The 26,984-nt window shown below is 37.4% G+C and overlaps 1 protein-coding gene across 1 annotated transcript in view; it reads right to left on the bottom strand.

The window, feature by feature from the left end:
* TENM3 (teneurin transmembrane protein 3) overlaps window positions 1-26,984 on the bottom strand; it is a 598,624-nt gene that overhangs the window by 202,471 nt on the left and 369,169 nt on the right. The window contains exon 4 of the mRNA XM_044682283.1: window positions 15,598-15,836. Within this exon, the coding sequence (XP_044538218.1) occupies window positions 15,598-15,836 (239 nt within the window). The remainder of the gene's footprint in view (window positions 1-15,597; window positions 15,837-26,984) is intronic.

Genomic DNA, 26,984 nt, shown 5'->3' on the forward strand with positions numbered 1-26,984 from the left:
ATTTCTAAGTCTCAAGATCAATATCTTTCTACGCTATCATAGACTCTCAATAAATGGTTATTTCATTTGTTATGATTTGTATAGCTTTTCCCCCTATCACCTTGGAAAGATAAGATTGGCATGCTATTCTCCTGGTTGTCTGGGAGTACTCTTGGTCTGGCATCTATTGCTAGAATTGAGCTCTTTGGGGTTCAGAAAGAAAATGGTTTCTTTTAGTTCTTTCCCTTGAAATCCAGCTCCTTTTGCCATTTTTATGACTGTCTTGTTTTCAATCAACACCAATGTTCTCCTATTGTTATTTGGCTAGGAATGATGGTATGGCAACAAATACAAAATCAGTGATTTCTAGCTGGATGGGTCTGAACCCCTCAGTTTTACAGATGAGGAAGCTGAAGTCAGAGAGAAATTAGTTTGGAGAGTTGAAATCATATGGTCACATGTAAGTGACATGATCAAGATTTGTAGTAAGGGCTTCTGGCTCCAAATTCTTCCCCCTTTCCATTGCACAATGTTACCTCAAAATTACAAGTAACCCCAAAATATGCTGAATGTAAGGAGTTTGCAGAATATCACCAAAAAGATTTATATAGAAGAATGATTATAAAACATATCCTCAAGGATTTATCTGACCAAAAAAAGAAAAGGAGTCAGTTGGCCATGAGAATAGGACAACAGAAGAGACAGCCCATGATCTACTCTGATAGTGGTGAGTTACTAACAGAGGCAGAGAAAGGTTTCCATCACAAGATGTGGAGTGGATTCCTAATGAATGGCTCACAGATGGATATGGACAAGAATCCTGGAGAATGGGAAGGGAGTGCAGACCTCACTGATGAGATCACCATTCTAAGTCCTTGTGAGGATGTAATTGTAACCACTACACAAGGCTGTTAGATTAAGACATTCTCCAAGTTTCTAGGCAGCAAGGTGTCTAAATCAATGGATGATGTCACAAAAATGAATCTAGGTTTCTTGTGATTGAAGACATCTTAGATATCACAAAGTTCCACCACAGTCAAAGACATCTGGGAAAGCATTCTATAATGTAAGCTTTTGCCTGTCCTTTCCATTATCACTTAGCCCTGTGTGGATATGGTGGGCTTTGTAAGGGGGGAAAAGGGCTTTTATGGGCTCAATATATTAAAAGATGGTCGCCAGAGGATTGAACTATTATTAATCCTCAATTAAAAATAATCTCAAGTCAAAATTGACTTTTATGGAACCTTATTTACAATTAAGAAGAGAGAGAAGAAATAAGGAAATGAGAATCTAACACAGTAGGTAATTTACTACGATCCTCTAATTAATCCAGGTAGATCTTAACCCTCAGCCAAGAGTCAGAGGGCCAGAGGCCCAGAGGTGAATGAAGCAAAATTTCATTCACAGAGTTATTAAAAGAAGTTTCTTAAGAGAAGTTCAGGAAATTCAGTCGGTTTTTAAACTCACCACATGGAATTCAAAGAAGATATTTAAAGCAGTCTCACCAAGGTCTCAACACTCAATACTCCTTCGCAGACCAGAATAGTTCCTTCACTATCCGCCCTCTTCACCAGAAGACCCCAGCTGACTGAAGACCTTCTCCTTTTAAAGGGGTCACCTATGTGTTACTTCCTGTGCCTGCCTCCTAATTTACATGTCCAATTACAATAGATGATTTTCATAGTACTGCCTAGGGGGCAGTCAGTTGATTCTGATTCATCACCCACTCTAGCACACTTGGTTATGGACCTCCCAGAATGAGAGGTGTTCTCACCTTTGATGATTAAATCTAAAGATGGGCAGGGTAAGCTTAATCCAATCATCACACCTTAAAACATAAATGGGTTTAGCAATTCTTAGGCAAGTAGGTATCTTCTACACTTCTAATGCTCCTATAGTTTTTTGACACTAAACAAGTGTTAGTTGGCAGGAAAATGCTTTTCTTTGATCCTGTTGGAATGTTGGTCCCAAATTCTCCTTCCTCTTCTAGGAAGAGAATCTAGGCAAACTGCATTGACTTAGCCAAGAGAGAGGAAAATGGTGAAGGGGAGGGGAAGGTTGATTAGGGACCTGGTCCAGGTTCAAGGCTCTTTACAGTTTTAGAACTTAACCTTGGAAGCTGTAGCTTAACTTGAAGAATGTCTAGCTTTATTTCCAAAAAAAGGTGGTATTTTATCTCGACAAATACAAGTGCTGATGAAAAAGAATATTTGGAATCTAGATAATCAGATTCACTGGTGAAGAGCATAGGTGAAGTGTTTAGAAATCTCTCAGAAGCACAAACAAATGCTGAAAACTCTAAGGATTGCTCCTTATTTGAGTGGAATTGAGGAGTTAGGCAGTATGTCTCAGAGGGTCTCAAGGAGGGGAAAAAAGGAGGGTTGCACTCTTATGAATGTGAAAGTCCTATATTTTGGGGAGATGGACAGTACAGTCATGTTATAGCCTTGCCTGCACAGTTGTAGTTGGAAATCTGGTCATTTTTCAGTCATGTTTGACTTTCCATGACCACATTTGGGGTTTTCTTGGCAGAGGATACTGGAGTGGTTTGCCACTTCCATCTCCTGCTCATTTTACAGATGAGAAACTTGGGCCAAGAGGGTTAAGTGACTTGCCCTCAGGCACATAGCTAATAATGTCTGAGGCCAGATGTGAATTTGTGAAGATGAGTCTTTGTAACTCCAGGCCTTGTGCTTTATCCATTGTGCCACCTGGTTGTCTAGATTTATAACTACTACTATACAATAAAAAATATGTGGATAATTTCAGATTTCCTCTGTTATTTCTGACCTTAGTAAGAAATGACAGAGGTAAGACTGGGGCATCAATACAGATTATATAGTTCCCCTTTCTCCAAATCACAATACTTATGAATGTGGAAAATAGAATTTTATTTAAAATTTAAATTTAGTTTTTTTTTAAATTGTGATCAGCTATGTGGATACAACTCTTTTTTTAAGTTTATTTATTTATTTAATTGATTTAGAATATTTTTCCATAGTTATATTAATCATGTTCTTTCTCTCCCCTTTTCCTACCCTCCTCTCATAGCCAACGAGCAATTCCACTGAGTTTTACATGTGTCATTGATCAAGACCTGTTTCCATATTATTAATATTTGCATTAGGGTAATTGTTTAGAGTCTACATCCCCAATCATATTCCCATAAACCCATGCATTCAAGCAGTTGTTTTTCTTCTGTGTTTCTACTCCCACATTTCTTTCTCTGGATGTGCATAGCGTTCTTTCTCATAAGTCCCTCAGAATTGTCCTGGATCATTGCATTGCTGCTAGTAGAGATGTCTATTATATTCGATTGTGCCACAGTGTATATATATATGTGGATACAATTCCTAAAGCATACTACTACATTTCATGATGAAATATGGACTGACATAAGAGGGATTCTACTTTAGTATATTATTTTGATAGTAATTGTAGACATAACTAGGCAAATCCCAAAGTCCATCTGGACATAAAAAGAAATGTGAAGTTCTAGATAGGCTAATGGAATGCCTGAAATACTTCTGGTTCCTCCATCACTTCTTTGCTTTTCTGGGGAACATGTATACTTGCTCTAAAATTATGATTCATTTGTAGAAGATCACCAAGGAAGGATTTTTGGGTTACCTTTAGATTTGTGTGAAAGAACCTGTGATCCCTTGTGTTGACATTTGTCAAAAAACTAGAAAATCAAGTGTCTCATCCTTTTCTGAGAAATGGAGATTACATAACTGAGGTTGATGATATGGATGACCCAGTTTCTTAGTTTTCATCCACATCCTCTGAGGCTAAATGTGGTACATAAATACTGAAAATACTGAAAGATTTTAACATTTTTGGCTAACATGTAAAATAAGCAAAAAGCTTTTTATAAAAAAAGAACAAATGAATTGTTTTTTTTTTTTGTATGTGTGAGGGGAATGAAGAAGGAAAGATATTAAAGAGAAGGGCCATTAGGCTTCTATACTGTTCTTTGGCTACAGTGGCAAAAGGAGTGACTTAAAGGGGACATGTTGTAAAATCATAAAGGTCATGTCCACCCAGTTGAAGGTCAAACAACTTCTTCTACTGCTGGACTTCTTTCTACTTTCAACAGAGACAAGGATGTTTATGATATATTAGTTTCTTAAATCTATGGAATATGTCAAGCCTTTTTTAACCTTATGAATGCCAATCATTACTTCTTTTGCTTTTCTGTGTGCAGATCATTTCTCACTGAACACTCTGCTCTCAGTACTATTCATGTAATAGCAAATGACATATGCAATGCCAATTAAATATTTATGCCATGTAGCATTGAAATGGTAAATATTGTATTATGCTTTGCACTTGGCATCAGTCAGGAGATTTTTCCTTACGTTCTGAACAAATGATAGCCGAAAACAGAGAAAACATTACTGTATTTCATGGGCTACGTGACAAGTTGTTTATGCCCAGAACATCTCAGATTTTACTTGACTTTAAATGGAGAAGTTAAAAAAATATTATCTTTGAATGCTATGCAGTTCTAAGATCATCTCTTCCCAAATCTCAGGGACAATGGTAGAATGTTTAAAATCTCTGCGTTTTTATGTACTAACCAATTCAGCAATCTTAAATCAAGCCAAGAATAAAATATAATAAACACAAAGATTTGGTGGAGAATGGTGATGGTTGAGGATGTTTTTTTCCACATATGTACTTCTTATATTCTTTTCTACCCTCCCTTTCTCCTTCCTTTATTCCTTGCTTGCTTGCTTCCTTCCTGCCCTCCTATCTTACCAAAATTTGAAGAAGAGCAGCCACTCATTGGCTCTATCCAAATACTGATTGTCTGAGAAGCTTTAACTTCCTTTGTGGGCCAGTTCAGTCCTTCTTTTCAGAATGGTAGACCTCTACTCTCAGGGGAACATTGTAATGGTATTAGACTTAATGGGTATACCCAACTGAATTTAGCATTACTGCAGTTTTGAACTCAGTGATTCACCTGCCTAAACCACTCCAGCAGCAGAGACTACAGGTGTGCACGCCATTTACAATTCAATGTTCCTCATTTTTTCAACTACAGTGTTACTATTAAGCCAGTGAACAGAACATTTTTTATCTTGTATTAAAAATAACTTCTTATTTCCAACACATCCTTGCCAAAACAATATTGACAAAAATATGAATTCCTGAGATTAGGAAATAATTATAGATTATTTCCTCTTTAAGAGTTTGAAAAGTTTTTTTTTTAAGTTTAGAACATGACTGTATGGATTATATTTAAATGACCATATAAATTCAGTTAAATAATAATTGCCTGCTAACAGTACTTTCACATAGTTGATAGATTTGAAGTCAGAAAGTGCCAGTTTTAAATCTCACCTCTGATACTATCAGTGTGACCAAGGGTAAGTCAAGTAACATCTTTAAGCTTGGATTTCCTCATCAGTAAAATGAAGGAGTTGAACAAGATACCCTTTGAGGTCCCTTTTAGCTATCAATAGGCGATCCTACTTTTTTTGGTTTATTTGGTTTGCTAGTTATAGAAAATATCTGTGCACAAGTAGTCAAAGAGAATTTTCTCAAATAATAAGATAGCACAGCAAGAGGACAATGGATCTGCTAAAAGTATCTGCTGCAAAGTCCAGGATGGGCACAATCAATCATATTATTCTATCTGATGACAAGTGAACAAAAAGGAACATTTTGTAGGCTGGAGAATAGCATTTGTAATTTCACTTATGTAGGGTATTCTCAGTCATGACACTCCTTCGAGCAATGCAGATCGGCACTTGCTTTATAACTTACAGCAACAGAATCAAGAAAAATGCATCTGTGAAAAAAATAGGACTATATAACAATAAAGGGGATATTTTCATTACTATTTAATGAGAATTTAAAAACCCTTAAAATGCAGCCAAACATTAAAAAAACAGTAGTTTATAATTTCACATATAATTTATATATACATATATATATGAATGTTTGTGTTGATGGTTACAAATGTAATAAATAAGAAAATTAGATTTAGGAATTATCTATAATTTCATATGGGTATTTCAGTGTTTCTGGAAGTAAGATTTCACTTTTATGAATTATATCCCTTTATAAGAATGAATGAGATAAGGCATTAAAGGGTATTGATGACAATTGCTTCACATTAGTTTTCAACCCTTTTTCCTATTCAAACTAATAGATATAAGATTAGAGAAACAGAATATAAAGGCTGTGCCCTAAGAGACACAGTGCAGTGCTATGGAAAAAAGAACCCAGAGTCCTGGATTCAAATTCTAGAACTATCAATTCCTCTACTTTCAATTTGCAACAAATCAGCGAGCCTCTCTTAATCTTCATCTATGAAGAAAGGTTTGGATGAAACCTTTTTAAGATCCCTTCCAGTTTTAACTCTATTATTCTGTGATCTAATCAATTATCCTTAAATTTTAAAAATGAAAAAAATGAGCAATAAGAAATAAAGTTATTATAGATGAGGAAACTGAGGAAAACAAGGCTAATTAAATGACTTATCCAGGACAACACAGCTGATAAATGTCTGAGGTCAGATTTGAACCCAGGAAGAAAAGCCTTCCTGTCTCCACTCTATCCTCTGTGCCACCCAGCTGCTCTATAACCTAATATCTTCACTGCAAGAAAAAAGCAGTTCTAATGGTTCAGACTACCTGTTGTGACATTTAAATTTTAATTATCTCATTGACTTCATATTTCCCCTAAGAATAAAACAAAATTGATTCTCAGGCCACAAAATTTTAGTTTCCAAATTTTGAAAATGTGTGACATTATATATACACATATATGTAATATATAATAATCCATCCTTTCTAGAATGAGCTCAGATTAAATTAGTATGAAAATTCTACTACTGTCTCAGTCAAAATATATTTTTTAGATGTAATTCAACTGTTAGAGTTAAGAGAAGAAGCAACAGGGAAAATGGCACATAATTCATTGCTTAGCTGGGTTCTATAACCTAATAAAAAAGCATTTTTATTACAAAGACATGTCAAAAGAAGAAAAAAAAGAATGTCACAACATTTTATTTTGCCATATATATTTAAATGGTTGATTTCTCATGAATAGCAAAGGGCTGGCATATGTTTTCCTTCTGACCCTCATCCGCAGATAAATGGCTAATACTATAATCAATTTCAAGGTACAGAGAGAGGAGAAATGTTCATAAAATGCAAATATACATAGAAACTGGATGGATAAACTGCTAAGGAATCATAGCTGCAATGAGCATGGGTTGGATGGATATGTTTTAACCAGATCTAAGAAATTCTTTGATGTTAAGCAGCCTTTTTAGAAACAGCACAACGATATCTATTTCTAGATCTAGTTTGTTTCAGCTGTCCAAGAAAAATGAGTAGCCTGCATTTACATTTTTTTAGTCTTACAGATTAATCAGAATATCAAAACTCTTTTTAGTATGGAAATTGGCAACATTAAGACAAGTGGCTGTTAGAAGGACAATGCCACATGGTTACACATCACTATTAGCAAATGAATTTTCTATTCCCTTTATCATGAATACAATATACCTGAAAAAGTGAGGAGGTACAGAATTGCACAGGAAGAAAAGAACTTAACTGGGAATGAGAAAAATTGGCACTGATACTTCTTAGCTACCTGACATGGACAGGTCATGCAACCTTTAAAAGCTTCAATTTACTGTTCTGTAAAGTGGGTGTAATCATAACTGCTCAAATCACACAGCACTTTAAGGTATTCATAGAGCTTTGCTTTCAATGCCCATTGAGGTGATAAAATATTATTTAGAGGAGAAAGCGAGGCACAGGGAGGTGAAGTAGTTTGCCTGGGGCAATATAGCTACTAAATATCAAAGCTAGGAATCAAAAAGAGGTCTCCTGATTTGGAGTACCGGGATCTATCTGCTATCCCATCCTACAATGCTTCACAAAATTTCCCTTAAAGGATTGTTGAAATGAAAGTTCTCTGTAAACCTTTTAGTGCTGTAGATAAGCAAGCTATTATTTAGAACTAACCATGGGGGAAAGAATGCAAAGAAAACACAATGCTACAATATTTTCTGAGGAGTTTTTTCTATCTCACTCTGTGTCTTTGGTTCTCTTTTTGTCTCTTGCTCTCTCTGGTTACCTTTCTGTCTCTGTCTCTTGTTCTCAGTCTCTAAATATTTCTTTGGTTCTCTCCCTAGCTCTCTCTCTCTCTAGTTCTCTGTCTCTATCCATTTTATATGCAGGGTCTCTGTCCCTTTGTCACTCTGGTTCTTTTTCTCTTTCTGAATACTTCTTTGGTTCTTTCTTTTATCTATTTGTTTCTTTCTCTCTGGTGTTCTCTCTCTCTCTCTCTCTCATTCTCTCTCTCTCTCTCTCTCTCTCTCTCTCTCTCTCTTTCTGTCTCTCATTCTCTCTGTCTCCCTCTGTCTCTCTCATTCTCTCTCTGTCTCTCTCTGTCTGTCTGTCTCTCTTATTCTCCAACTATCTCTCATTCTGTCTCTCCCCCCTCCCCCCACTTTCCGTCCTCCAGGACTCATTTTGAGATTTCAAGGAGTGTGTGTGTGTGAAATGAAATGATCATTGCCTATGAGGGCCTACCATTGTTTTTAACTTTGTCAGAACAGCTATTAGATGGGCATAAACCCGAGGTAAAATTCCCTGTTTGTATTGCTTCCAATATGATTTTGATAATCTTGAATTCAGTTTAATTAGTACCACAACAATTCAGCTCTGTAACAAGTGATGAGTAAGTGCCTGCCCTGCATGAGGCAGTAGTCTAGACAGCACATAAAAAAGATAAAACTCTAGAACTCCTCCCATCAGGCAGCTCCCAATAATACTGTTTTTAACAGGAAAACAGATTTAAGGGTTTCTACTTATAATTAAAGCTAAAACTCATTTTTCTCTTTTGCATATTAAAAAACAGTGCATGCCAGGGAGAAAGCTGGACTGGGTTATCTGGAAGCTCTCTTCTTGAGCTAACATTCTGTGGCATTCTCATTCTCATTTCTGTGTTGGTGTAGTGATTTCTGAGTTTTCTTCATCACGACAACTGTGTATCATTTTCACCTAGCTCCCAAAGTCATCAGAAAATGAGGCAATGAATTGGGCCCTGGATTCTTGTTCTCTTCACCATATAATAACAGCACGACCAACTACACCCAGAGAGAAGTCCTCTCCTCTTGACCCTCAATCTCTGGGCAAGGCCCATGGCTGCCGTTGCTTGGGCCAAGGTTTTTCCTTCTTGAGTTCTAGTGAATGGAAAGAAAAGGAGGCATGAATACCTCAGGGCTCAAAAGGACTGGGACGGTAATTTTATGATGGGTCTAAAATGTTCCTGGTTCTTCCTGTACTACTGGCACTTAACACTTTCTTAATGTGGAGGGTTAAGAATTAGCAACATGTTCATTGTTGAAAGGCATGCTGAGTTTCAAGGTGCCCCTTAACATACTAGACAAGCATTTTCCTAGATGACAACATCCTAGTAACTTTAAAAAGTTAATGGGACTTAATAGCTTGCCATATTAATTTGTCCTCCACCCTACTATCACCTCAAGCTACTGCCCTATTTCTCCTTCACTTTAGGATATTGAGATTTAGAACTAGGAAAGAAATTTCAAGGCATTCTAGTTCAAACTCTTATTTTTGAAGACTGGGAAAAACAAATCATGAGATATTCAATATCACATAGGAAGCAAATATGGGACCGCAAGTGAGATCCTCTGATTTCAGATTCTACTCTAACTTCTGGGCAGCTAGGTGGCACAATGGCTAGAGTACAGGACCTGAGAATGAAGACTCATCTTCCTGAGTTCAAATCTGGCCTCAGACACTTACTAGTTGTATGACCTTGGGCAAGTCAATTAATGATATTTGCCTCAACTTTCTCATCTGTAAAATGAACTAGAGAAGGAAATAATGGTAAACTCCTCCAGTATCTTTGCCAAGAACGCCTGAAATGGGGTCACAAAGTATAAGACAAGATAAAAAACAACTGAACAACAACAACAACAACAAAAAAAAACGCCAATAATCCTTTCTTCTATATTACTTTACTGCCAAACTTTTAGAAAGCATAGCCTATATCTACTGCCTTCACTCTCTGTAGCCTTAGCTCCTTGCAATTTATTTTACCATCTTGCTTAAACTGGTTTGCTCTCTCTATAGCTGTCGATGCCTCCTCAAATGTCAAATCCAATGGCCTGTTTTCAGTTCTCATGTTTCTTTACTTTTTTTAAATAGCTTTTTATATTTTTGGTCACTTCCTTTTTGATATTCTCTCCTCTCTTGGCTTCTCTGATACAGCTTTCTCCTAGTTCTCCTTCCGCCTCTTTGACCAGTTTTCCTTCATCTCATTTTCTTCTTCATCCTATACCCTAAGTGAGGGTGACACCACGCTCTGTCTTTAGGGCCCTCTTTCCTTTTAATATTTCTTTCCTAATAATTCCCTGCAATCACTTCAGTGATCACCTTTATTTGGACAGTTATCAAATCTTTATCTTTAGCCATGATCTCTTTTCTGAGCCTAGTTCCACATATCTGAACTTCCTATAGGGTCTCCACTTGTATGTTTGACTGACATTTTAATTCAAATGTCCATAGAACATAAATGAACCAAGTAGGTATAGAGCAGTGATAACCAAAGTGGGTGCTACCACCCCCTGGTGGGTGCTGCAGCAATCCAGGAGAACGGTGATGGCCACAGGTGCATTGATCTTTCCTATTAATTGCTATTAAAATTAAAAAAAATTAATTTCCAGGGGGCCAAGTAATATTTTTTTCTGGAAAGGGGGTGGTAGGCCAAAAACGTTTGGGAATCACTAGTATTGAGCATTGGACCTTGATTCTAGAGGACTTGAGTTCATATTTGGACTTAATCAGGTCCTACGGCCATTGGCAAGTCACCTAAGCTTGGCTTGCATTAGTTTCTTCATCTATAAAATGAAGATAATAACAGTACCTACCTCTCAGGGTGGTGGTGGGGATCAAATGAGATAATATTTATAAATTGCTTTGGAAACTCTAAAGCATTAAAACAATTTATTATTAGTAGTAGTATCACTTTTTATTACTATTATTACTTTGTAAATTATTTGTAATTTGTAAAAAATTTGTAAACAGTAAATTATTACTATTATTAATTTGTTTCCCCTGCCCCCCAACATTAGCTTTTACAAAAAATCTGCCCTTAATCTCCCAGAGTATATTGATGTCATCTTAATGCTGCTAGCTACTGGGCTCAAAAACTTGTCATCTTTGCTTCTTCCCAGGTTCTGTCAGTTCTGTTTCCCGACTCTCTCTCATATCATCAGCCCTTTCTACTCCCTATTTTCATCCTCTTAGTTCATTTATTATCTCTCGCCTGTACTACTACAACTACTGCAACACCTACTAAGCAGTCTATCTAATTCCAGTCTCATCCCTTCTCCATTCATGCTGTGAAATGTAGGTTCTCTGACTCCAAATGCAGGGCATCTTTCACACAGTGCTGCCTCCTGGTTTATTTTATTTTGCATTTATTCAATAAATGATTGTTGAATTGGATTTGGACACATAAAATCAGAAGCTGCGAAATGATGGCACATCCATTATGGTACTTTATTTATTACTTAGCAGCTACCATGTTCCAGTCCTGCCCCTCCTCCACAGCTAAATCCAAAGGAGAAAGGAGCTGCTTCTAATGTCCTGGGGGAGCACCATTTGATGGGAGTGATATATTAACGCTCTAACCATCAGCTCTCTCCAGCTCCCTTGGAAAGGGAGGAAGAAAATGGTGGGAGAGAAGCTATTGGTAGAGTAGCCCATTATTCTGGACTGCCTTATTCCTCCCCTGGCACTAACTTCAGAAATGAAGAAGACATTCAAACAAGACGAAGGAAGGAGGAAGTAAAAGGAGGAGAATGTGAGTGAGGAGAAAATGTGCAGATAGAATCCCTTCCTGCACAATAGCTACAGTTCTTTTCTTCAAGCTGAAAGAAGCATCTGGAGATGAGGGCAATCTGGTTGTGACTTCTGTTACCCTATTGATCCTCAAGATTGATCGGGCTGATCTAGCTGGCTGGGGAGGGACCTACTTCCTCCCTGTCTGCTTCACAGATGTCCCTTCAGAAGTCAAGGGCTTTGCTAAAGATGATTATGTTCAAAAGAGGAAGGCTTTTCTGTTATCAAAGGTAAAAAACAAAGAAAAAAACCTCCAAACCCATTATTAAATAAAAGGCACCATGCTGCTCATTGAAAAGGAAACAAAAATTTTTATTTTTGTGTGTGTTCTTTCCTCTAGAAAGTGGACAGATAAAATTGCTGAGCACCCCTTCGATAATTAGGAGCAGCAGTCTGTGGGGACAGCAAGAGCATTAGATTAGGTATCTGAATTCCTGACCAGCTAAATGAGCTTGGACAAGTCACAGTCTTGGTTGAGTCCCCTTTTCCCTCTTCTTTGGAAAAGGATAATAAGAATACTACTATCTCTTTATCACAGGAGTTGTAAGGATCAAATAAAATCATGTGTGTCAGGTATATTGTAGAAAGACTTATATGAATGTTTATTCTCATTGATGAAGCAATTTAAAATAAAAACTATGAGATGAACAAAAATTCCTAAAGACAATGTGTGTTACAGATAAGGAAAAATCGGTTTTGTTTCTTTTTTCTATTTGTGCTGCTTATTGGTATAAGAAAGAACTGTAAAGTCATACATCTGAGGTGGTAGTAACAGAATAGGTTAAATAGAAATAAGCTTGTAACTGGAAAAGAAGGCAGTATTATTATTTTTTCCCCATTTTGTGAGTCAGACATTTAATTCTGTTCCTATGTTTGGATGCATTGGGAAATAAAATATGGGTCTTAAAATTTAGGCAGCTAGGTGGTATAATTGACAGAGTACCGAGTCTGGAGTCTCCTTTTTCTGAATTCAAATAAAGCCTCAGACACTCACTAGCTGTGTGACCCTGGACAAGTCACTTAACCCTGATTTGCCTCATCAGTGAAATGAGCTAGAGAAGGAAATGGCAAACTATCCTAGTATCTTTGCCAAGAAAACCCCAAATGGGGACATGAAAAGTTGGACACGATTTAACAACCACCGTTCAAAATTTATGGTGATATATAAACACCAAACAATTTTTTCTTCTAACAGGCAAATATAATACATGGTAATTATCATTATATACATTTAGATTTTTTCCCCTTTTTTCTATCTCTTTTAAAAAAAACCTTACTTTCCATTTTATGATCAATATTATGTATTGGTTCTAGGGCAGAAGAATATTAACGGCTAGGCTTTATGGAATTAAGTGACTTGTCCTGGGTCACCCAGCTAGGAAGTATCTGAGGTCAGATTTGAGACCAAGAACCTCTGTCTCTGGGCTTGGTTCACTATCATATAGCTACCTCGCTGCCCCTTTCACTCACTTGTAAAATGAGCTATGACTGCATAGGTTGGAACACTCCTTCCATCAAGAGACCGAAACACCTCTGTATTTTAGCAGAAAGTGTTATGCATTTCTGAGGCTCAAAAAAAAAAAAAAAAGCAGTGGCCAATTTTGTGGTGAAAAGGCTTTACAAATTTAGCAACGCTGGATTTCTGGCAACCAACACATAATCCATTGCCAAATCCACACTAGAAGCAATTCCCACTTCGGTAGATCCAATTAGATGTTGCACTTCAGTGGCAAAGCCTTTGAGAGCCCAGGGTTACCCCAACGTGATCCCTTTGGCACTAACTTCAGAACTAAAGGGGACATTTAGACAGCATGAAGGAAGGAGCAAATGAGGGAAGGAAAATGGTTCAGTTAGAATGAGGCACTGGAGTAGGGTTTCACTGGAAGTCCACATGCACAAGTGAATCAAGGCGCAGAAATCTTTGGAGGCTGTGTGATGTAGAAGGAAGGACCCTAGAGTGGAGGGCAGAATATCTGGGCTCTAGTCAATAACATGAACCCACTGTGTGACGTCAGAAATTTGGGTCCAAGAACTTCTTCCTCTCTAATGTTTGTAATAACTTTGGATTCTTTTACAGCTCTAAAATTTTAGGTTCTTTTAGAAATCTAAAATTTTATGCTCTAATTTCCCACATGCCATTTGCTGCCAGTTATCTGGCAAAATACCCAGCATTTCTGCACACTAATACTGCTTGTAGATGGCATAGTTATAATACAGCATGACTGCCTTCCTAACTCTGAATCTTCCTCTGAATTCAGATTCCTTCTTTTCTCGCCTCCTAGTCTTTATTAGAGAATATGCTGTTGTTTAGGGACTAACCTTTGTGACCCACAAAAGTTAAAATGGTTTCTGAAAGCATGCAACTAAAAATTAGGGAGCAATTTGGACATCATACAGAATAATGTAGTTTAGCAAAGAATCATTAAATTATTTCTTATGCAACTACATAACAAGATGAAGCCCAGAGGGCTTTTCTAGAGCATCACAAACTCCTTTAGGACTTGAATTTATTTGCATCCCTAGCTTTCTTTTTCTTCATGGGTCGGCTCCACAGTTAGGATCTGTCTCTGTGAATACAGAGAATCCTTTCCAACCCTCAGGACTGGGGTATGATCTGATGGGCTAATTTCTTACATTTTAGAAACGACTTCAAATTGGTCGTGTATTCTGCCATGTTATGAAATGGTTAACTAATATGACTACGGATAACTTTCTCCTAGTAGCCTGCATTACTTGGATTACTTATTAGATGAAAAATATGATCAATACTCCATCTGCAAAGATGAAAAAAATCCACATATGTGAATGAGTCTATAATCCATTCATTGTTTTATGGGCCTGAAGCCCTCCAGGGAGTGTTCCTGAGTGCTGGGTGATGGCCCTGAGTGATGAGCTTTACATTTAGATTGCTGACTTAGCTGAAAGATGTGTGATACCACAAGCAGCCAGAGAGTTCCCTACTGACTGTGCAGCCATGGAGATTCCTGTCTGATGTTTATTGCAGCAAGGGCATGAAATATTTTGTGTGCGTGAAATGTAGCAGAGATACACATGTTTTCATTAGGAATATGCCAAAAAGCAGAAATGTTTTAAACTTACTGGGCAAGGCTGTGCTTTTTCAGGAAAGAAAGAAGAAGGGAGTGGGGAGGGGGAGAGGAAGGGGAAGGAGAGAGAAGGGAGAGAGACAGAGGAAGAAAGGAGAGGGGGGGAGGGAGGAGAGAGAGCGAAAGAGAGAGAGAGAGAGAGAAAGAGAGAGAGAGAGAGAGAGAGAGAGAGAGAGAGACAGAGAGAGAGACAGAGAGAGAGAGAGAACTTTTATATTTCTCTAAAATTCCTGAAACTTAATTAGAATACTTTATGATTTATACAGTATACTTACCAGCCCAACACTAACACCTCACTGAAATATAATCTCTTGCTATGCTGCTGGGCAAAGTAAATATATACATCAACTCACTAAAACAGCAATATGGGTCTCCTGATTCATAGTCACAATATAGCTAGGTCCTGATTAGTGTGAATAATGACCCTCCACCCCCAAGTGGCTGCATGTATTAAAATTTACACTGTTTGAACTTCTAATTATGTAAAATATGGCCATTGGTTCTAGCCCAATAATAATACAACATATGAATTTGAATAATGTGACTCTTTTAGGGGATTCATTATCTGTACTAATTGGGACCTAGCTTTCATCACAAAAATGGGGACTTACCTATAAAATATGATAGTAGTATTGCCAGGAGTACAGAGACCCCTACAGCGCAGAGGGCAGTGCATTTCCAACTACAGTACTTCGAAGACTTCTTGAATTTAAAAGCACTTCTTGATAGGGTGTTTCTAGGTAGTGGCCGAGTCGGGGGGGAATAAACAGAGCCAGATGCCATTGTGTATCCTGGTGTGGCAGTACTGAACAGTGGCGTCGTCCCTGTTCCTGTTTTGAATAGGAAATGCCTGTGGAGATGAAGAACACCATTGTAAGATACAAGAAGATGAGAATATCTGACACAAGTTGCTGATATATATATATATATACACACATATATACACATATATACACACACATATATATATAGATGTATCCATCTGTATATCTGTATATATTGATAAAAACCCAAAAAGAGGCAAGAGATCTATCTATAGATATGGATATAGCTAGAGTATAATAGATAGATATCTCAGGGGATGGATACACACACACACACACACATCCAGTACATCCTCCATTTAGCTACAAAGGTCTAACTATGACAGTGATTCCCAAAGTGGGCACCACCGCCCCCTGGTGGATGCTGCAGCGATCCAGGGGAACGGTGATGGCCACAGGTGCATTTATCTTTCCTATTAATTGCTATTAAAATTTAGAAATTGATTTCCAGGGGGGCTAAGTGATATTTTTTCTGGAAAGTGGGCGGTAGGCCAAAAAAGTTTGGGAACCACTGAACTATGACATCAGGGCATTGAGGTGGTGCAGCGGATAGAAGACTAGTCCTGAAGCTGGGAAAACCCATCTATCTGAGTTTGAATCTGACTTTGGACATTTATTACAAGTGAGACCCTGGGCAAGGAACTTCACCCTGTGTGCCTCAGATTTGTAGTATCTAAAAAGATCATGAAAGCTACTGAATACTCTCAAATATAAAGCAATGCACATCTCTTGGATACATGTCCTTCTCCACATTCCACACTCAACCGAGCTGCCACTCTGATTGAGGCTGTCATCAAGTCATGGCTGGAGGACTGCTGTAACCTGCCAGGTGATATGCCCATTTCATGTCTCTCCCCACTCCATTCTATTTGCCATTCAGTTGCCCAAGTGATCTTCTTGAAGCAAAGCTCTGGCTATGCCATTCTCCTCTATTTAATAAATTTTGGTGGCTTCTTATTACCTCCAAGATCAAATATAGACCCTCTCTTTGTCACTGAAAGCCATTCCCAAATGGCCAATCCAATTCCTACCTTTCCAGTTTTCCTATGTTATGCTCATTCATATACTCTCTGATGCAGCAACACTGGCCTTTTTCTGCTTCTCACCCAGGACATGCTAGCTCTGAGTCCTGTGCTCTCTTGTTGGTTGTCTTCAGGCAAGTGATGCTTTTCCTTCTCATTTCCCATAACTATGACTTCTCTGGCTTCCATTCAGACTTAAATAAAATATCTTCTATGAGAAGTCTTTCCTGATTCCTCCCTAATACCCCTCACCTTCCCTGAGATTGACTACCATTTGCACGGTATATATATATATATACTTAGTTTGTACTATACATATATTATACTTAGTTAGTTTGAGTTTGTTTCCCCTGTTGGAATATTTCTGCCTTACTTTGTATATACTCTGTATTCAGCACAGCGTCTGGCATAAAGCAAACACTCTTTTTTTTTAAAATCCATATTTCTGTCTTAGAATCAATAGTAAGTATTGGTTCCAAGGCAGAAGAACCATAAGGGCTAGGCAATGGGGTCAAGTGACTTGCTCAGAGTTACACAGCTAGGAGGTGTCTGAGGTCAGCTTTGAACCTAAGACTTCCCATCTCCAGGCCGGGTTCTCTATTCACTGAGCCATCTCACTGTTCCAGTAAGCTCTTGATAATGTTTGTTGACTTAACTTTCTCTCTGTCTCTGTCTGTCTCAGGCTCTCTCTTCTCTTCTCTTCTCTTCTCTTCTCTTCTCTTCTCTTCTCTTCTCTTCTCTTCTCTTCTCTTCTCTTCTCTTCTCTTCTCTTCTCTCTCTCATTACTAGACTCCGAGTTAAATTTCCTCCCTAAATATTATACTATGACTTGGAGATCCTGTTAGTTCTTAAAGACTATATATACTAAGAGAGTAAAAGCTATGCTATGTCCTACTAAACTATCAAGATTCCCAATACAGACCTGGTAATAAGTCATGACCAGCCTACCTAAGTCTGTAGTGGCTTGTCCCCAAAAGGTGATCTTTTCAGCCACAGCAACTCATGAAGACTGTCTAATACACTGGATGCAATCTGAACAGAGTACCCATGCAAATGAAATCAAATATGGCCATAACGTACCACAGTGGTAAAAAGAGTCCTATAAACATTGTATATGGACACAAGACCACAGATAAAGCCTCTGCCACTGCTCTTAAGATGAGCTGTAGAGATGTGAACTAAACTGTAGCCCATATTATACTAATTCAGAATTGACTAAACTACTAGATTCCAGGACTGGTATTTAATCTATCAACATGAATTTACAGGGAGTTGTGTGCCGTACTTGCAACTTTTTCATCAGTGATTTGGATAAAAACATGGATAAAAATACTTATCAAATCTGCAGATGGTACAAGACTGGGAAGAATAATTAATACAATGGATGACATGGTGAACAACCAAAAAATTTTCAATACTCTGGAAAAATATGATGAAAATAATATGATGAACTTCATGGTAGATAAATATAAAGTGTTATTAAGGGGCTAAAAAATCAATAGCATAATTATAGGACAGAATAAGACCTGGCTAGATCATAGTTCCAATGGGAAAAAAATATGAGGAATTTAGTGGACCAAAAGTTCAATCTGACTCAAAAAAATGTATAGCTAAGATGCTAGTGAGATTCCAAGTTGCATTAATTGAAGTGTAGTGTCCAGAGTGGATGAGGTTTAGTCACACCATTTTGGAGGGAGTATTTGTTTCAGTTCTGGCCATAATATTTTAAGAAGATCACTGGCAAGATGGAATATAGTCAGAAGGTGGTGATCATGATGGTGATGGAACTGTGCCATATAAGGATCAGTTAATGGAAGTGTGAATGCATATCTGGAAAAAGAGAAAACTTCAAAAAGCAGTTATCCTTATTTGTTTGTGTGGCTTTCATATGGAGAAGGGATTAGAGTTGTTTTCCATTTGACTGCTCACGTCATAACTAGGAACAACCTAAGTAAGGTTACAGAGAGGTACATTTCAGTTACTTATGAGCGGGGAAAAATTAATGCTTAGAGCGGTCTAAAAACAGAAGGGTATTGTTTGGAAGGTAGTGAGTTGCTTATCACTGAAGGTCTTTGAGGCTAATACTGGATGCAACTTTTCAGAGATGTTGCAGAGTGGATTCTGGCTCAGGTAGAGGTTGCATTAGATACCCTTGGAAGTCCTTTCCAACCCCGAAATGATATGGACGTGGGAAGCTTATTTCAGTGATGCCCAATTTGGAGTGTTCCTGGAATTCTTTATAAAAAGTTTTCAAAACTCATTTACAAGTCACAGTGCAAATCATAGAACCTTAGGCTGGGAAAAGACCTTAGAAGCTTTTCAATCTACCTTCCTACCTGATACATAAATCTTTCTTACAAAATTCTGAATATATCATTACTTAGTCTCTGCTTAAGCTCTTCTTGACTCACGCATCTCACTGCCTCACTTTCAGTTCCTTTATCAGATAACCCTAATTGTTTAAAAGTGCTTCTTATTGTTCAGTGGTGATAATTCTTTATCACCTTGTGGACCATACTGTCCATGGGATTTTCTTGGCAAACATATTAGTTTGCCATTTCCTTCTCCAGTGGTTTAAAGCAAGCAGAGGTTAAATGACTTGCCCAGGGTCATACAGCTAGGGTCTGAGGTCAAATTTGAACTCAGATCTGTCTGACTTCAAGCCCAAGTGCTCTAATCAATGAGTCACCTACCTGCCTTCTAGTTCTTAGATGAAGAAAAATCTGGTGTCTATTAACACAGAAACATCTATCCCTTGGAAACGAGGATAATTCCATTATAGGCACATGTGGTATTTAACATCTACAGAAACACAGACTTGTGGAAGTCAACTCAATTATCTGCATGCACATTATCTATTCTGTCGATTATCTGAGGTAACATCTTAATCACAGACAGACTTTCCTCTGTTCAACCCAGTACTGTCAGACATTGCCAAAATCAGTTCTTATGGCCCCAGGAATTGAAAATTCATTTTGCTTTTAGTCTAAACAAAGCATAATCAGGAAGGTAAATCTGTTGGGGGAGTTTGGGAGGCACCACAAAATACATTCCATAACCGGCAAGTCACTTAACCAGTTCAGCAACAGCAACAAATGTGAGTTTACTCTGCCTTACTGTATAGTTGAGGATATTAGGAAGAGTTAAACACTGACTCAGTTTCTGAAATTTGGAAATCAGTATAATTATTTGCTACCTATTTGCATGAACAACATTGCTGCTCTGATAATAATGCCAGTAAAAGGTTTCAAGCATGCCAACTTAAAGATATTCTTGAAAAGCCAGCCATGATAATCTACTATTTTTAAACAGATTTCCTTGACTTTGTTTCTAATTCATTTTTATATATAAATTTGGAATATAAATATAAAAAATCTATTACTCCATGCCTTCATGGAAAAAGCAAAATTTATAAAAACTTTTGGCCACAGATTTTATGAATCAAATGCACGAGATTTTTTTTCCTCCTCTGTCCAAATATCTGTCCATATTAATAACGTATTAGGTCTAAGTCTATAAACACCCCCCAAAAAACCCAGGCTGGAATTTAAGCAAATCTGGATAAGGGAAAGGAAAAAATGACAAGAAATTGAAAATGCAACCTTTAACCTAGTAAGAGTGGGAAGGGCTGGTTATGATTTTTTTGAAAGTTGTTAAAAATTACAAGATTTTTATATGTTAAGTTCATCTGTAAGCTCATGTACCTAAAATGTTATTATATGGTTTCCTCTGTGAGACATCATGCTTCAAAGTGTCTAAATATATTAATTTATAGAAGTATATAAACATATGTTCATTTTCATTTAGGTAGATTGATAGTCTTAGGTTCCAAATGGATCAATGCCTACTTCCTATGGACAAAAATGTCTCTCTGCCTGAAATAGGCAAGAAATAGGCGGATGAGGAAAGTGATTAAAATGTATCTTCAATTCTGTATGTGAAGTATAGAACAGCTTTCTGTTCTATCTTTATGTATCTGTCCATAGATATGTATCTGCTTGTCTTTCTATCTGTAAATCTGTCTATTTATCTCTCTGTCTATATCTATCATTTCTCTCTCATATATACATATACATATATATATATGTATATATATATATATCTGTCTATCTGTATACCTACTAGTCTATCACCTATCTATTTCTATATATGTTTATATTTGCCTATATTTCTATTTATGTCTATGTGTCTTTCTGTCTGTCTATATCTATCAATCTATCAATCATTCAATCTATGTATCTCTCTCATCTATCAATCTGCCTATCAATCTGTCAATCTGTCTATCTATCTAGCTATCTATCTATCTCTCCATCACTCTATTTCTCCATCACTCCATCTATCCCTCCACCTCTCTCTCTCTGTTTATTTTTCTATTTGTGTCTAGATATCTTTCTGCCTATTTATATCTACATATCTACTATCATCTATGTATGTATGTATGTATGTATGTATGTATCTATCTATCTATCTATCTATCTATCTATCTACCTATCTATTTATCTATCTATCTTGTCCAAAATGCATTGCTACGACCTGGGATCCAGATGATGCTTGTCTGAATACTGGCAGACATTTTCTCTACTTTTTAGACCATATTTGGGAATTTAAAAAAGTCAACCCTCTGAGAAAAATTCCCCATTGTATTCAACAATAAAAGTGGCAGCCTCTTTTAACACCGAGCACACCGGAACGGGCTGATTTTTGTTCTGATGTTTCTAATGATGCCCTGCGTGATGCCCGCCTACAGCTCCTCAGCTATTTGTGCCACCGTTTTCACTCTGGTGATGAACTAGAGAGGCACACTTGAAGAGAGACTATCAGAGACTGAGATGAGGAAAATCAATTTCAAAGCCCCAAAGACAGCTGGTGCAGAAGGTCACTGAACACTAACAGTTGCTCTGTGCCACTGGATTCTTGAGGGGGATTCTATAGAACAACAGCAGCCGCCAGACGAGAGCTTTGGAACTGAGCGGCATCATTAACTTGTAATGCTATGCAGCAACAAAAACAAAACCGGGAAGTAGCATGACTTTGTATTAGGCACAATTAATAGTTACTTAAAAAATGAAAAACAAATCAGCAACAAACTAAAGGATTTGGGGCTTGGCTTATCTGCTTCCCAACCTCCCTTTTGATCCACAATTTTTACCCTCTGTTCTAGCTCATATTTCTAACTGACTGCCTGATATTTCCTTCTGGAGGTCGTGTCACAAATTTAAAATTAGTAGGACAAAGACTGAATCCCCCTCATCTTTCTTCCTGTCCCCATTCCCTCCTTTCTTGGTCACTGAAGTAATTCTATTATCCTCTCCAACTGACAGTCTTGGTATAATTTTCAATTACTTCTCTTTGTCCCTCTGTTTCCAGGCTGTCACTGAGTCCTGTGGATTCTTTTCCTTCACAGTATGTTGGGTAGCTTTTCATTCCCTCTCTTCCCTTCAGGCAGGGCTACAACTCGAATTCTTATTCTGGTCACTCCCTATTCAGAATACTACAACCTCATCCCTTCTGTCCATTTGTCACTTCTCTGCTTTCTGATAGACTGCGAATGGTGAGAACAACAGTAGTTTTCTTAGGTGAGATTTTCTCTCTGCTATGAATTGTTCATGTGTGGTACTCATTGGGCATCTAGGGGGTGCAATAGATAGAGTACTGGGGCTGGAGTCAGAAGACTTGAGTTAAAATCTAACCTCAGACACAATTATTAGCTGTGAGACTCTGGATGAGTCACTTACCTCTGTTTGCCTTCATTCCTCATCTATAAAATGAGTTGGAGAAAGAAATGCCAAAGCCTTCCAGTATCTTTGCCAAGGAAACCCCAAATGAGGTCACAAAAGTTGGACATGAGTGAGACAGCTCAACAATAAAAACAACTCTATAATCGTTTTCATTTCACTGGAAATACCAGGGAGACACAGTGCAGTTCAGGAGTTAGAACCCAGGTTTGGGAGGCCTGTCTCAAAGTCCCAGCTCTGTGACTTGCTAGTGGAGTGACTTTGGGTAACTTGGTTAACTTCTATGAATTTCAGTCTCTTTGGCTCTCAAATGTATATAATTCTTGCCCTACCCTTCTCATAGATTTGTTTCGAAGAAAGTACCTTCAAATATATGAAAAATGTGTGCTAAATTTAGAGACATAGATCCATTTCCCCTCATTTTCTTTAGCAAAGAAGTTTCTGTTCCATCTCCTTGCCCCAGGATTAATTAATTAGTTAAACCTTTATATACCCCGTTGTTAATCCTATTCTCTCTGGTAGAGTGACAAAAAAGCAATGGCTGGTAAATTCTTTCTTATATGCAAGAGAATCTGAGGTAAAATTTCATCTCTGACATTTATTTCCTACGTGACTTTGAGCAAATCCTCTCACCTATCACTGGGTCTTAGTTTCCCCATCTGTAAAACTGGATGGCTTCTGAATTCTCTTCCAGATCTAGATACAAGATCTTTTACTCTATTAAAGCCATCTCCTGAAAAACTCACTATTTATTACCTTCAACAATAAAGCAACCAGATTTTTTTTTTTTTTGGGTAAATATGAGTCTAAACTTGAGCACTTTCTATATATATTTGCTTATCAATTGATGTTATATCTTAAACACCTCAACACCAAGCATTTAAAATAACACAAATTATTATAATAATAATTGGACTCAAGTATAACACTCAAGTTACTTGAAAATGATGAGCTAATATGCTGTAATTAAGAGTACACAGGACTCAAAGTCAAAATATTTGTGTTCTATCACGGGCTTTTGAGCTTTCCTAGCTATGGACCTTGGAGCAGGTCATGTAAGTAATTTTTACCTCAATTTCCTTATCCCTAAAATGAGGGTAAAAAAAATTGAATGTAACACATGGCACATGGTTTCCCAAAAGATTCAGAACTAACATGTACTGGGTCTACTGCTGTGGTTTTTTTCCTTTTTTGGCTTACTGTACCCAACTGGATTTGCTCCTGAGAAATCTCAATGGGGTTGTCACTGAGGAAACTTTGGTTTAGATTCTTCTAAAACATACTCTGGGGAATCACCAAATAAATCATCCTCTTGCCATATGACATGAACTCATGTAATTCATTGACTTTGCTCTCCAAATAGGATTTTGGGCAGGCGCTGGGTAGACTATCTCCCCCCGCCCCCTACTCTGGGAGCTTGCTATATCAGGCAATCTTCTTTCTATGGAAAGTCTAATTCTCTGGCTCCCAAACTCAGGAATTCTCGAACTTGGGGTTAACCCAAAGACTATTCCCAAAGCTGACACCGCCCAAGAAATTTCCATTCTCTGAAGGTCAAATTCTGGGATCATGCTGTCTACTAAGTCAAAAACCTCCTCTACTCATATTGACCTTGGAGTTCTGGAACTTTACCCATGAGCTAACCTCTCAGACTGCGCACACCTGTCTGCCTCTGTTGTGTGCTTCTGTTACAAATCACCATCAACTATTCTTTTTTCCTTCCTTCATTTAGTTGCACTATGGAAAAGGGTAAGGAGTCTTGACAAGCAAGAGAGAATAAAATGGGTCAAGATGATCTCACAGGTTCTTTTTATATGGCATGGATAAGAGCAGCTGTTCCAGAAGAGACTGTCCTTCCTACCTTACAGATATCATCAATTTCCAGTATTCCATCAATAAAGTACTAGTAGGCACACTCATATTCCATGGGGTGGTACCCCTCAGATGCACTGAAGCAAAAGACAAGACCCTGCAAGTTCATCACATTCACTGAGAGCCAAAGTTGATCACAGGCTCCTCTATAATTCCCCCTTACACATGTCACTTTAAAAATAAATTTGTTGAGATAAACCAGGCATGGAAAACTCTGTGTATAAAATATTGCAAAGCCATTTATCAATCCTCTTCAAAACAAGTCATTTTATACATCCATAATTAAAATATGTTCTGGAACTTTTCAACACTTAAATTGATAATTTGATAGAGAAATCTATAACCTCACAAGCCTGTTATGAAGAAAGAACTTTATAAATCTAAAAGGCTATACAAATGTGAGATATTACTATCAATTATTATAAATAGTAGTCTATAGTTCAGGGGATAAATTTATCTACATCACCATAGCCTGGAGGTTATCGTGTATTTTGAAGGCTATTCTGGAAGATTCCCAAGTTGAAAGGCCATACCAAATGAGAAAGGTCTTCATAAAGTTTTTGTACTAAGATGAGAAGGATATTACCAGAGGACTGATCAGACATTACAAATTTATTTGGCCACTCACTGCAAGTCATAAAGACCATCTATGGAAGCAAGGGAGCCTGGAGAGACTCATAGTCAATAATAATAATTTTTTAAAAAGTATCCACAAAGATGGCAAGATGGATCCTAGAAGTTTTTCTAGAGCAGTGGGCACACTTGCTTGGATTGATGATTATTTTCACTGGTAATGGGAAATCTGAGTGGGGAGTTTCCTTCCTAAAGCTGACTAGCAGATTCACCAAAATTCATAGCTTTGGAATTGTCTGAGGTTTTGTGATATTAAATGATTTGTGAGGATCACAAGATCACTGTGTGACTGAGGTAGAATTTGAACTCAGGTCATCCTAAATTTGTTGTTTCTCCCAGTTTGAATAAGAGCTTCTTGACAGTAAGGATGGTCTTATTTCTCTATTTGTATTTCTAGTTGCCTAATGCAGTGCTTGGCACATAGTAAGTCCTTAATACTTATTCATTCATTTGCTCATTCATTCATTCCTGACTTCAATGGCAGTTTTCTATTCATAATGCTATAATGCCTCTCTAGAGATGAGGTTAAGGGGGCCAAAATGAAAATTATATTGTTTCCTAGAAAAGCTACAGTAACCTTTTTCAAATCTCAAGTTTTTCAAATGTTGAATTTTCCTCCAAAGAAAGGAGAAAAATAGTCATAAAAGTACCATTCTACTAACTGGTGAATAAACTTTTAATCTCACTTAATTTTATAATTGTATATTTTTATGCTTGAACATTTTAGTTTCCTTCAATGTATTATTCAGGGCCAAGAATATCCTTTAGGAGATAACAAGCAAAACAAATGATTAACAGTTTTTAAAAGGTGAGATAATATTTGTCTATTGTCTTCAGAATACTGTCGAAGCTGACAAGAGTGCCCAGTGCAGTAGACCTGGAAAGATGACTACACTGTTCCCATTGTCTGATAAAATTTGTTGGGATAAAAAGTAAGTACCTTTCTAACTGATCCAGCCTGATTCAAGAAGCTTTTACTCCTTCCCTCACTCCCACCCGCCCCCACCCCAACTTTGAGTATCAATATATTGGAGGCTGTTTTATTTTCTTTTTTTTTTCTAATGTTTGCCAGGCACAGTAATCTACATTAAATTGAGTGGTACCCCATGGAACATATACAAGGGAACCCAAATGTCCAAAATTCTCATGTTATATCTAAGGAATGTCATCATCATTTACCTAGAGTGTAGGATGTTTTAGAATGAAATACCAGTTAAGCTTGCTTAGATGCTCTGATTTCAAAGTGGGTTTACCAAAATGTTGGAATGAATACTTTGGTTGAATTCATAACATACTTAGATTCTAAGGCTGCTAAGTTTAGATATGTTTTGAAGGTTGAATTGTTTCAACCCAAAAGAAAAAGAAATAGAAAATTGCAGAAAATTCTGCTTAGAGCTGAAAAAAATCTTAGCAGTCATTAAATTCTAACCCTTCACCTTATAGATGAAGAAACTGAAGTTGAAAGGGGTTAAGCGATTTCCCAGTGGTTACCCAACTAGTAAGTGTCTGAGTCAACATTTAAACTGAGTTTTTCCTGATCCGAGTGCAGCATTCTATTCACAATCTATGTTTCTGAAGGACATGGCTGCTGACATTAAAGTTCTCACAAAATTTCTCTGATGTGAAAAGACTCTTCTGAAATTTTTTGATCTAAAAACAAATTCTCAAACTTGCAGATGAAAATTCCCTTTGGATAAATCTGAATTAGAACTAAATACTTTGGGCAAAATAGCTCTAATCATCTGATAGATTCAGAACAAAGGAAGGTTTATGTATATGTCATTTAAGATGGATGGAAGGAAGGAAAGAAGGAAGAAAAGGAGGGGAAAAGAAAAGAAGGAAAGGAAGAAGGAAAGAAAGAGAAAGAGGGAGAAAGAAAGGAAGAAAGAAAGAAAGAGAGAAAGAGAGAAAG

This window comes from Gracilinanus agilis, chromosome 6 (assembly GCF_016433145.1).
Source record: "Gracilinanus agilis isolate LMUSP501 chromosome 6, AgileGrace, whole genome shotgun sequence".
Taxonomy (NCBI): Eukaryota; Metazoa; Chordata; class Mammalia; order Didelphimorphia; family Didelphidae; genus Gracilinanus; species Gracilinanus agilis.